The sequence below is a fragment of the Tachysurus fulvidraco genome, chromosome 11, assembly GCF_022655615.1.
Source record: "Tachysurus fulvidraco isolate hzauxx_2018 chromosome 11, HZAU_PFXX_2.0, whole genome shotgun sequence".
Taxonomy (NCBI): domain Eukaryota; kingdom Metazoa; phylum Chordata; class Actinopteri; order Siluriformes; family Bagridae; genus Tachysurus; species Tachysurus fulvidraco.
In genome coordinates, this window is record NC_062528.1 from 3,942,669 (window position 1) to 3,956,802 (window position 14,134).

Here is a 14,134-nt window from a genome sequence, read left to right on the forward strand (position 1 = left end):
ACAGGCTTCAGATCATCATATTGTCCAGCTTTAGAGCTCAGTCTGATGAGACGTTACTGGGGTTTCATTGTGTTTGTGTGTTCAGTGTGTGGTTATTGTGTTTGTGGGTTATATTGTGATATTGTGTGAGATGACCTTGTATGTGTGAGACAGAACATGTTCCTGTGGAATGCTGACAGGCTTTTCCCAGAGTTAGCGAACTGCAGCTACATTCTGATCATATCGTCACACACACACACACACACACACACACACACACACACACACACACACACACACACACACACACACACACACACACACACAATTGTCATCTGTTTATCCATCACAAGTCAGCAAAAACACCGGGTCTGTGAAAGAGGACTTCGACCCCTCACACACACACACACTACACACACTTTTATAATAGGGCTTGTTCAATTTCTTTGAATAAATTATTCAACGTGTGCGTGTTTCAGTCCGTCATTTTCGGAAACAAATTCACTGTGTGTGTGTGTGTGTTAAACATCTAATTCAGGTAGTGAGCAGGACATGATTTGGAAATCAAGGTAAATATCAACAACAATCTCCTTAATGTTGACATTCCTTCTGCAAGTTTACAATATTATACGCTCATTAATATTCATAGATATTTAAATATTCATTAAAAATTGAGGTTTGGTTTATAAGACAGGCGCAGCGTGTATATTCCTGCTCTCTCAATAAATGTCAAAGGTTTTAGATATTGATTGAGTGATTACGACATCTTTATTGCCTTAGCATATCTGTGTGTGTGTGTGTGTGTGTGTAAAAACAGTAATGTTCTTAGACCTGTCCCTACAAAGGACTTCAAAGTCACTTCATACATCATGTATATTATATACTTATGCATCACACATCAGCTAGAGGACTGAAATGTGATTTATTTTCATCCTTCTAGAAGGTCATCACTCTTAAAGCTAAAACATCTCCATCTGTATAAATACAAACACCATCCTAAAGCCAGAGAAAGCCCAAAATCTAAAGTCAGGTGACTTCAAACCCTGAATTATTCTCATTGTTCTCTCTCTCTCTCTCTCTCTCTCTCTCACCTCACACACACACACGAAAAACCCTGCTAAGAAATTAAGTCAAAAAAGACATTCACACACCTGTTTAAAAATTCTAAATAAATAAATAATAATAAAAGTAAAATAAATTAAAAAAATAAATAAATCTGTGTTTACTCCGAACAAAGACGCCTGAGATAGGCACAGGCTCCCCGTGACCCGAGGTAGTTCGGATAAGCGGTAGAAAATGAGTGAGTGAGTGAGTGAGTGAGACTCCGAACAAATTGTACTAATCCCCTCTCAGGCTGTGATCGTTAAATAAGCCAAAATACTAACTGGAAAGCTTTGTTATCTTTTAATTCACATTGACGTTTATGGAGCTGTAAAATGGAACAATAAAACAAGCGAATTCGCTTCATCCTTAAAGTACATGAAGTTCGTGAAGTTCTTAGAAGTGGAGAAGTTTCAGTAATCAAATCAACCATAAAACAGTGTGTGGAATTTTCCAGCAGTTTGTGATGTCTGATAATGTTAGAATTTGTGTTAAGGTTCTGATAAAACTTTACAGTTCATGACATTAAATCTCTGCTCTGACTCTCTCTAGTGCGGATATTTTAATTTCACTGGATTTCTCCATTTGCTTAAAAGAATAGAAGAAGAAAAAGTTTACATTTTCAGGGGAAATCGGAGTGTAAACAGAAACACACACACACAGAAAACACAATGAACACGATAAACACACACTGCACACAATAAGGTACCTTAACAGTATTTGGCAGACCTCCTAATCCAGAGCAAATTACATTTGATCTCATTTTTATACAGCTGAGCAATTGAGGGTTTAGGGCCTTCCGCAAGGGCCCAGCCATTAAAGCATGGCAGACCCGTTATTAGAACTCACAACCTTCCGATCAACACCTAAACCACTCAGCTGCCACAACTCACAAATACCACATCCCATTAAACACGGAACACCCAAACAAACTGAACACTGATACACAATAAACACAAAATAAACACAGCTACACAAGCACACACTTATTCCTCTGGCTGCAGCCATGAGCGGACTAACAAGATAAAAGAGCATCATCTCGGTCTATTATCATTATCATCATCATCCCAGAGTTTAAAAGCTGAAGGTGTGAGAAAATGAGTTAGTTCCTGTTCTCACTTTCATTATAACGAGTGCAAGGTTTAGTAGAACTTTGAGAGAGTGAGAGAGAGACTTAAACGACAGTGACATTGACTAATTGCGCAAACATAGCTGGGCAGAACCAAAGAGAATGAGTAGAGATAGAGAGAGAGATAGTTAATTCTCAACAGTAGTCCTTGTTCAAAGAACTAAGGAGATGGAGCTGTGTGTGTGTGTGTGTGTGTGTGTGTGTGTGTGGCAGCTGCAGATTGAAAGAGAAACACCTGGATTCATTCCAGTCGAGTAAAAATCTTTAAATTAAATACAGACCATTTTTAAAGATTTCTGTTTAAGAGAAACATTGAAAAAAACGTCCTGCAAACATTAGAACCCTTTAGGGACATTTTAATTTATTTAATTCATTCTTATTTAATTTAAAATAAGCCCCAACGCTAACCACTCTCCAGGGTTTAAGTTCTGTTGTGTTCCATGTTGTGTTTTTGGAACATAACATATTTCAGTGTACAAACATTACCAAAAAAATCTTTAATTTCATTTGATAATTAAAATAATAATAAAAAAAGTATTATTATTATTCTTATTAATACTCAAAAGATAAAAAAAGACACACACACACACACACACACACACCTACTAATAATGGATGTCATGTCATGTGTACATGAACACAGTTTCCTCTATGTATGTGTATATATATTACGGTCATAAAGGTTACACAAGTGTTGTCTTTTTTTGTCCTGATGACAAAGCAGCGAGCCGTTTCAGTGACCAGAAGAGGAAGTTCTGATTTTCCAGGATCACGGCCACACGATGACAAGTTAAGAAGGTTGAAAGTTAACACAACGCATTACAGATCATGACGACAGGCTCTTGCTTAAGGACCCGACGTTTGTGATTAACATTTAATGAGAAAGACGATATGGGTTAAACATCCTCACTCGCTTTAATAACATCTAAAGTAACTTTGACCTTACTGAACTACACAAATCACAGAGAGAGAGAGAGAGAGAGAGAGAGAGAGCAGCAAAGAGAGAGAAAAAGAGAGAAGAGAGAGACAAAGAGAGACAAAGAGAGAGAGACACACACACACAGAGAGAGAGAGAGAGAGAGAGAGCGCAGAGAGAAAAAGAGAGACAAATAGAAAGAGAGAGACAGACAGAGAGAGCAGAGACACAGACAGAGAGAGAAAAAGAGAGAAGAGAGAAAGAAAGAGAGAGACAGACAAAGAGAGACACACAGAGAGAGCAGAGAGACAAAGAGAGAAGAGAAAGAGAGAGAGAGAGAAAGCAAGAGAGAGAGACAGGCGAGCAGAGACGAACAGGTAATACGATAAGACCAACAGCTAAGACAGACAGTTAAGACAATTAGGTGTGTATGACAGACAGAAAAATAAGCTGTTAATAGGCAACCAGACAGGTGAGACAGGACAGAGAGACCACACCCAAACGTCAGCAAATTAACTTAAACTTGCTATTTTAACCTTTACGCCCCACCCATATGCATCTACTGTTATACATCTGTTGCTATGGTTACAATCCCGAGGTTGTTTTCTCACATTGTCTTTGTGGATATTAATTGAACGCCTTGAGCTGTCTGGAGGTTAGATTCAGGCCGAGTCTTAACCGATATTTCTGTCCATCATCATGGTTACAGCGTATCGGAAGCGACGGATTAGAGCTGGTATTAAATTTATATTAAAAATAAGAAAATGTACCTTCAGGCCTTGAATTTTGTGTTTTAATAAAAGAGACGGATCAGGAGTTCCACATACGCCGGGACATGTTCGAGGGATTGAAAACTCAAGTCTCCTTAATGACACCATCCTAATTTAAAGATTATAAAAAAATCTTTCAATAAAAAAAAAAATGAAGAATTTAAAGTAATAATGCTAAAATCTTTCCTCCTGTGCCTGAGGTGAGGGCCAGGAGTTCAGTCAGGAGTACAGTACATGATGTACTGTACAAGTCACTGCAAACACCTTAGAAAGACGTGTGTGTGTGTGTGCACGCGCGCGTGTGTGTGATTTTATAATCAGAACAGAGAATTCTAATGTAGTGCTTACTGTAACAAACAGATTTAACTAGAACTGAGCACACACACACACACACACACACACACACACACACACACACACTAAGCCAGATTCTAACACACACACACACACACACACAAACACTCATACTAACACACAAATCCACACACACACTAAGCCAGTTTCTAACACACAAACACACAAAGCCACACACACACACACTAATCCACATTCTAACACACACGCACACAAATAAAAATTCACACTAATACACAAAGCCACACACAAACACACAAAGCCACGCTAACTCACACGTACACGGCTCAGTGACGAATGGGTTTTCTGATCTGTAAGTAATGTGTTTTTACTGACAACAACAGGGTCACCTCGAGATCGGGAGAGAGAGAGAGAGAGAGAGGGAGAGAGAGAGAGACACACACACACACACACACACACGCACAGGTAAGACAAATAGGTGAGAAGGACAGATATGTAGGACAAACTGACAGACAGACAAACTGGTGAAAGTTTATGAGAAACAGAACAAACCAACAGACAGACAGATACAGAGACAGTAAGACAGGGTGAGTGGTAAGAGAAACAGATTAAAAACAGGCTGAAAGACAGACAGACTGAGGGTTATATGGTAAGAGAAACAGATTACAAACATACATAAAATAGACAGAGAGAGAGAGAGAGTAGGTAGGCAGTGTAACAAAACTAGACAGACAGACAGCCAGTTGCAGCAATAATCCAGTGATGATTATAAAAACACAATGTCTGGAAAAGTGACTTTTTACCTCTGCATGTTAATATTAAATGTTAATATTGCACTTCCTTGTCTTTATACTTTTCTTTAGTGAGCACTTGTGCAATGTCTCTGTCTCTCTCTCTCTCTCTCTCTCTCTCTCACACACACACACACACACACACACACACACAGAGAGCTATACATATACTCTCTATAAATAAAAAACCTCCTGCAGAGACACAAACATTACATTTGTACACAACGTGGTTACAACATCTTCACAGCCAAACACAAACTCTGAAAAGTCTGTAAACACTGATAACAAGTGCATTTAAGAAACGACAAATACTTGTTGCTTTGTGGTATTACATGCTCTGTTTTCTTCCACAAAACTAGACAGACCTGAGGGCATATCACTGATATATGCGACCTTCAACCTCACATCTTGTTGCATGACGGAGAACAAGATAAGTTTTAAAAAAAATAATAATACTCGTGCTATAAGACTCATGTCCTATGTTTACAATGGATCGAAAAGTCTACACACCCCTGTTGAAATGGCAGGTTTCTTTAATGTAAAATAACAAGCAGGTTTCTGTAGGGGCACGGTGGCTTAGTGGGTAGCACGATCGCCTCACAGATCGGGGTCAGGGTTCGATTCCCGCCTCCGCCTTTTGTGTGCGGAGTTTGCATGTTCTCCCCGTGCCTCGGGGGTACTCCGGTTTCCTCCCCCAGTCCAAAGACATGCATGGTAGGTTAATTGGCATCTCTGGAAAATTGTCTGTAGTGTGTGATTGCGTGAGTGAATGAGAGTGTGTGTGCCCTGCGATGGGTTGGCACTCCATCCAGGGTGTATCCTGCCTTGATGCCTGATGACGCCGGAGATAGGCACAGGCTCCCCGTGACCCGAGAAGTTCGGATAAAGCGGTAGAAAATGAGTGAGTGAGTGAGAGAGGTTTCTGTAGGATCTTCTTCACATCTTAATTTCACCTCAGTGTTGAATTCATTGTCCCACAAAGAGCTGACAAATACACTCATGGTATCTCACTTGTTTGAAAATATTAATCAGGAGAGGAGCTTAAAGAATTTCCAAAACATTAGATGTACCATGGAGCACCATAAAGCTCATCATGAGCAGACAGAGAACATGGAGCACCATAGTGAGGTCACCAAGAACAGGACGTCACTCCAACATTTCTAAAAGGACAAGATAAAAACTTATCATGGAGGCTGCAGAGAGACGTACGGTCATATTAAAGGAGCTGCAGGAATATCTGATACCTACTGATTACTCTCTGCATGCCACAACCATCTGTCATGTTCTTCCCACATCTGGACAGTGGTGTACGACGGACAGACCAGAGGCTTTTCTCACAAAACTAACCACCCCAAACCATGTGGGGCAACAGCGGAGTGGAAGAATTATTCCATAACTCCAACAGGTATAAAGTTCCCTGTTCCCACGGTGCAGCACGGTGATGGCAGGATCATGCTTTAGGGCTGTTTTTCTTCACCAAGAACTGGGGCAGAGGGAAACATCCAGATGGGAATCATCCAGATCTCCTTCATACAGATGGAGGAATCATGATCAGCTTCAAATACCTGCTGATTTAAGTGCAAAACCTTCAGAGAAAAAAATCTTACAGTGACTCAAAGAAAAGGTAGAAATCAGAGCTGAATCCAACTAAAAATCTGTGGGGTGACCTGAAGTGGGCTGTACACAGGAGATGACCTTACAACCTGTTGGATCAGGAATGTGTGTGCAAAAAAAAAAAGAGATAATGAGAATGAGAAAATATTAAAGTCAAGATAGACTCTTACCTAGAAATACTGAGCGCTGGAGGAAAATCTATACTGTTTTAACTAACTGTTTGTTTAAGAGGTGTGAATACTTGTGCAACCAGGTTGTCAGTTTATATTCCTTCTTTCCATAAAAAAAAAAAAAAAAAATTGTGATTGTTTTTCCACTTCATTTTTACATGTTGTTTATCTTGTTTTCAATTTTTTTTCTCCCATTCACCAAAACTGGCCATTTTCAGGAGGGTGTGTAAACTTTTAGATCCACTGAACTTTCCTTTTGAAGGCTTTGTTTACATTTTAGTCAAATTTCTTATGCACTCAAACCAAACATTTTCTATTTAGCACATTTGAAGCTTTTTAACTCTTTTTAAAATGACTTCTAGACCAGTGTTGTATAAAGTAGTAGAAAGCAATACTCGAGTAAAAGTACAAGTATCGCACTAGAAAAAGTCTTTAGTAGAAGTGAAAGTCACCTTTTAGAATATTACTCAAGTAAAAGTCTTAAAGTATCTGATATTTAATGTACTTAAGTATTTGAAGTAAAAGTAAAAAGTAAAATTTCAGTGATTTTCCGTCGGCATAAGAGCAGGGGCAGTTCTAGGGTTTCATCTTTAGGGGTTTTAGCTCTCAGTGAGAATTTAAAACAAGAAGAGTTTTATATTATATATTATATGACTACATAGTAAGCCAAAAGTTATTGTATTATTAAATGACAAAAGTGGACACCAACATTTTATGCATGATGTAATGATGCCAGTCTTGAATCAGATCAGTTCATGTATGTGTGCATTCTCTACAAACAGTGTGTCCAATGAATGCAGTCACTAATAAACTAATATTCACAAGAAAAGACCAAATCAGTAAATGTTATTTTTATTTAGTATTGTACGGATTGTTTGCATTAATATTTTGTTTGTGCTATAACTCTGGTAATAAGAATAGTGACATTTCACTACTTTTGGTTGCCGTCTTTGCGGTTTTCCGACGATTAACGTTATAGATAAACGCCTCCAGCTCTGACTGCGCGTACACGCTGCGTACGTCCGTAATGCAATCTAGGAGCAGTGATTCGCCAAACCTCCCTTATTGCAGTCACACACATTTCTTCTGATTTTATTTTGTAGTAACGAGTAACGAAGATGCTTAGTGGAAATATAACGGAGTAAAAAGTGTACATTTTATCTAGGAAATGTAGTGGAGTAAAAGTGAAAGTTGACATAAATTTAAATAGCGAAGTAAAGTACAGATACGTGAAATGTCTACTTAAGTACGGTAACGAAGTATTTTTACTCCGTTACATTACAACACTGTTCTACACTAATCTAAATTTCTGTACAATGCAAAAGATCCTCACTGTAGGATCACGTATAACTGTGCACATTTGCATAAATCAACAAATAATGTTAATGATGTTATTTGCATAATGACCTAATTTGCATAGATTTGATTTAATACATTTGAGCACAATGGACTGTAAAAGGAAAGGAAACAACTTGAAAACATCTCAAATAGAAAAAGGATCAAAATAGTAAAAAAACAAAATACAAAACAAACAAAAAAAAAAAACACGTATACAAAAGAAAACGCACAAATTTCCGTCTTTAACTAGCTTTAATTTGGACGCTCATGTGTTTACTGTGGCCAGCAAATACACACTTACTTTGTGTTGTGGTCCGTGTGTCCTTCATTCTTTCACTTACTCTCTCTGTCATTTACTCCCTCTGATCTGTTTTTACCAAGGAACAAACTTCCCTGCTTCGATATTTATCATCCCTGTGTAAGAGCATGTGTGTAGGAGTGTGTGTGTGTTTGTAAGAGTGTGTGTGTGACTTTGAACTGATGCCTAATCTTATTGTGTGGAAAAAAAATTGTAGTCAATTACAAAAACATAATTGACAACAAAACAACTAACGTGTCAAAAACATCAAAAAAGCACCAATCAGGTCAGTTACTATGGTTACTGGTGTTAGGGTATCGTTAAGATATAATTAATTTATTATGACTTGGTTTTGACCATCATCATGGTTTTGGTATGATGTGGTTTTGTTACTGCATTTGTCAAAGCCTTGTTGTGGAAGCGGAAATGTTTAATTGCTAGCTAACCGTTACACCAACCTATTTACTCCATCTGCTAAAAAGAAAGAGAGAAATAATCAAGTTTGGTTCAGTAAACAGGTCACTAAGTTTATGTTTAATAGCTAGCTAGGTTGTTTTCGCGACTTTTTCAGGAAGCTTAAAGTCTGTTTGAAACTTGCTTACTGTTCCAGAGTGAAGAAACCAGAATACTGGCCTCGTGGGTACCAAAGTATACAATAGCCTACATACATATATACATACATACACACACTCATAAGCGCTTACACACACACACACACACACACACACACACACACACACACACACACACACACACACACACACACACACACACACAGGAAAACAATGCAGGCAGTAGATCAAACAGCTGCCGTAATCTCATTTGGCTGACACAATGTAACACACACACACACACACACACACACACACAATAAGCCTTCCAACCTCCTTCATGCAATTAAAGCTGAAGTAAATAAATAAAATAGAACACACACACACACACTATTTTTGGCCTTGTGCCACAAGATGTGATCAGACCTTAAACATACAAAGAGCTATGTCAAAAGAAACTACTTAAACTATTCTTACACAATGACTCAGGAAGAAAAAAAAAAGCAAGAAGTAAATGTCAAAAAAAATGACTTGTCACACATCCAGGGCTCAACAAAGGCAGAGTTGCAATTAGTGAACCTAACTACTGACTAATTACACAATACAGCCAAACCCTTCAATATCTATACAACAGAAATTTAATCAACACCTTCTGACCAATCAGAGTCCAACACACCACAGCACTGGGGTGTAACAAGGCGACTTTTCATACAGCTTTTATTTGTGTGTGGAATGTTGTGCATAAAATCAACACTTTCTAGTAAGAAGTCTAGATAAAAATATATTTTCTGTCTAGAATATTCCCTGTTTCAGGACAGCCTTGCTGACAGCAGCTTCTATGCAGCATCGCATGAGAATCTGTGGGAGGTTTTAGCGTTCGGAAAGCATCAGTGACAAACTGAGGACCCTTTCAGCCATCACACACACACACACATCTCGCTCCAGCTGCAAGACAAAGGCACAGTGTGAATGTGTGTGTGTTTCGGGGACAGCTCGTCCCGTAGCGGCTCAAGCTCCTGCACAGAAATGAGGCCTGTCATCTCTAACTAGACAAACACAAAGGCTTATGTACACGAACACACACACACACACACACACACACCCCTCTACAACCATATATAGTGCATGAAAAAATAAGACAAAAGAAAACACACAATCAAACCAGGGCTGATTGATGAACCGTTCGTTACAGTTATAAAATCAGTATCATGAGATTATCAATCTCCTTGTTCGTGATATCAAAAAAGGCTGCAATATGCAAATGAGCTCTTTCACCAACTAAATTAAACTTTGTGATTTTTATCCATATAATGCTGCTTTGCAATAATGTCCGTTAAAAACGCTATACCAAGTGTCCATGTCTGCAAATTCATCAAAAATTTTATTATCTGATAAATTAAAAATATAGATTTTTGAAAAATTATATTTAAGTCTGAATATGAGAAATAACTCTTGAAATCTTTTACAATTTTAAAGATTAAATGCAAAATTTCAACATGAAATTAGCTGCTTCAGATGACAATTTACTTGCTTTGATCAGTCCAAGGTTACTAATAAAAAATAAAAGTCAGGGGTCTGGATTCAGGGGTCTGGAGTCAGTAGTTGGGAGTCAGGGGTCTGGAGTCAGGGGTCTGGAGTCAGGGGTCTGGAGTCAGGGGTCTGGAGTCAGGGGTCTGATTAAGTACTTTTGATTCAGGGGTCTGGTATAGTGCAAGAAAGGACTGAGTAAAAATATATAATAAATGAAAACAAAAAGGTCTAAATAATCAATAAACAAAAAAATTAATAAAATAAATTCAGCAACAGCAAATAAAAGCAAAAAAGAGAACAGAGTAAATACAAGCAAACCAATAACAGAATAAGAAAAAAAAAGGTTAGTAGTGAGTAAGAGAATAAAATTAATAAAAAAGAAAACTGTTGAAAAATGAAAAAGACAAAAATCATCTCGCAACAAAATTCAGAATAAGATGAATAAATAAAGAATGAATAAAAAGAAACATGAATTTGCTCTTATTCCCTCAATGAATGTCTACAGCACAAATAACGCGCGCGTCAAACAGATGACAGACAAACAAACAGACAAACAAACAGACAGACAAACAGACAGACAAACAGACAAACAGACAAACAAACAAACAGACAAAAATCCCCCCTCACACGCAGTGAAAAGCGCTCGGGCACTTTAGTGAAAACTTGACTGTGAACTCACCAAAGTTTGTTCATACTGCAGCGCGCGCTGATCCGTGGCTTCCCCTGCCATGGCTGTGTGCTTGCGAACACGGTGACTGAGCCGCGCGCGCGCACACCGGAGCTCGGGACAAGAACCGAAGCCCAAAGGAACACACAGCGCTGAGCACGCGCACGCACTGACACCGAGGGTTTATGCGAGAAACCGTGCCATAAAGTCGGCGCGCGCGTCACGCGACGGCAGTCAACGCAGTGCGACGGTTGCATAACGCAGGCTGAAGTTTGTTCATCTTTTATATTCCACAAACAGCCCCGTTTCCTTACACGAGCTGAGGCGGAACCACGGCGGAATTCCGAGGTTACGTCTTAAATCACTACCGCACTACAAAGTGCGCATGAGCCACTTTTAGCAGTGTACTAATTTGTCATACTTTTTTTAACACAGCAGTTTTTTTGGACGAAGCCAAAAAAGTATATCCAGTTTATTTCTCCGTCCGCCCCCTACGCTTTCTCTGGAATGGTACAGTCCAAGGTTTTATGTAGGCGAGCAGCTGCGCGTGGTCCACAATCCGGTTTAGACTTGTTGGAGCTTCTCATTTAGTTTGTAGATGTTAATTAGTTTCTCGGTTGGTTTGTGTTAAAGTTTACTTTAGTATCAGAAACGAACTGTTAAAACGTCTGGGTTGTTTATGATCAACGAGAGAAACAGAGGACGATTAATGAGTTAATTAGCATAGAAACAAAAGTTTGTTTGCTTTCTAGCTAACAAGTCGCTTTAGTGAACACAAAACAAACTTAGTCATCATCGTGTTAATGTTCGTTAAATGTGTTCCCTAAACCTAATTTACAGCTTCAAACTACATCTCAGTGACTTTACAAGTAATCTCATTTGTTTGAAAAATTCAATCATCCCTATGAATGCTGAGTTTTTCTGGGAAAACATTGTTAAATTTACACAACTGAGCACTTGAGGGTTAAGGGCCTTGCTCAGGGGCCCTATATTGGCAGCTTGGTGGACCTGGGATTCAAACTCATAACCTTCTGATCAGTTACTAGGCTACAACACCCCGCTGTTAAAGTTTTCATGAAATTTTTCACAAAGGTCGACTGAGCTTAAAATGTACACATTGTGGCCAAAAAGTATGTGCACCCTAAACATTTTACATTATTTGGCACCATTATCCAGAGTGACTGACATTTTATCTAATTTTTATACAACTAAGCAACTGAGGTTTAAGGGCCTTGCTCAGGGGCCCAGCAGTGGCAGCTTGGTGGACGTAGGAATCAAACTCAACCTTCCGATTGGTAGCCCAACACCTTAACCACTAGGCTACCACTGGGCTGTTTGTTAAACACCCTATTCCAGATCTATTTCCTCTTGCTGATGTAAGCTCCACTCGACTGTAGGCTTTCAACCAGATTTCATTATATTCATTTTCCATGAATATTAATGAGGTCAGGCACTGATGATGGGTGAGGAGGTCTTGGGTCCGGTCAGTCTTCCAGTTCATCCCAACAGTGTTTAGTGGGGTTGAGGTCAGGGTTTTTGAGCAGGACACCCGAGTTCTCGCATTGTGCACTGGGGCATTGTCATTCTCTAACAGGTTTGGGCGTCATAGTTTTAGTGAAGGGAATCTTTAATGATACCACATACAATCTCACTCACTCACTCACTCACTCACATACATAGCCATTTTATACAGTTGTCAGCTTTCAACTTTGTGGTAAGAGTTTAGGGAAGAACAACATATGAGTGAGATGATCAGGGGTGCACATACTTCTGGCCATATAGAGTGCACAGGACGTTCGGAAAATAAGGACTTGGGGCCACATAGGATTAAATGACTCAAGAAAATTAGCGTTTGTCCAAAGTTTAATGTGACAAATATATACTATGATGGCAGTAAATTTAAAATGCAAGTTTGGTGTAAGAATTTTAAAAAATCTGCAATTTCTGTGCAATGGAACATCACCATTGTAGGAAATGAGCAAGATTTTATCAGACACTGATAAGAGTTTAGGTTTTTTGTTTACTGTGTACTTTCTGTTGAGTTCACAGATCTGACCGAGTGTCTAACATCCACTAGTATTATTTGAAAAGATAAATAAAAGTAATATTTGCAAACTTCATTACCAGAGTTTTGTATATGAAATGGAAGTTTTGGTTATTCCCCTGAAAGTTTGATGTGTTTACTGTATTCCTTTACACACTGTTATGTTATTCTGTTCCTGTTAACAGTTAAGACATCTTTGTTTCTAGGTTTAAAATATTTCAAATGTCTGCAGCTAAATCATCCACAGTATCCTAATCTACAGTGTTTTCTATCAACGCTGCACTGGCGCTTATGTTAATGTAGTAAATCTGATCCTGCATGTAATACATTCATACAATAAGACTAAAAGTTTTGTGGATATCAGACAGTTGGCTCATTCATAACGGTAAATGAAATAAAACTGGAAAAGCTTTATTGTTTTTGTAATATATCTACAGAAGTGACATTTTAAAAGCTTACTGGTTTTGAATCATTAACTATGATAACTGGTGGTTTATAGCTCGCTGGTGATAAGATGTCGTTCTGTTAAGTTTAGGACCAGGCTGTGTTTGGTGTTTTCACCTCACAGCAGTGTTTATTACACACACTCGAGCCTCCAGCTCCAATAATATACTCACACACACTTTCCCTTGTTACCTGAAAGTAAAGTTGAGTGCAATACAAAGATTAATCTGAAATAAGTCCGTCTTACTATTATTATTATTATTATTATTATTATTATTATTAAGAAATCTATAATATGTAATAATGATTAAAGAAAGTACAAATAACACACATTGTAGCTGACTTGCTGTACAAATAATAAACACATACAAATATAGAGTCTAAATAATAAAAAATATATATAAGACATTAAAGCAATAAAATAGAACTAGAAAAAAGCACAAAGTATGTACACTTTGGTTCTTTTCGTCTGATGGA

General features: G+C 38.3%; 1 protein-coding gene across 2 annotated transcripts in view; it reads right to left on the reverse strand.

Annotated features, from left to right (window-relative positions):
• The window catches only part of LOC113637854 (chloride channel protein 2-like), a 59,120-nt gene extending 47,575 nt beyond the window's left edge, over positions 1 to 11,545 (reverse strand). Inside the window, exon 1 of one of the 2 annotated variants that reach the window (XM_027138763.2) lies at positions 11,182 to 11,545. In XM_027138763.2, the coding sequence (XP_026994564.2) occupies positions 11,182 to 11,232 (51 nt within the window). In that variant the 5' untranslated portion in view covers positions 11,233 to 11,545. The remainder of the gene's footprint in view (positions 1 to 11,181) is intronic. The other variant, XM_047820534.1, reaches the window with a different exon arrangement.
• Between the last annotated feature and the right edge of the window lie 2,589 nt (positions 11,546 to 14,134).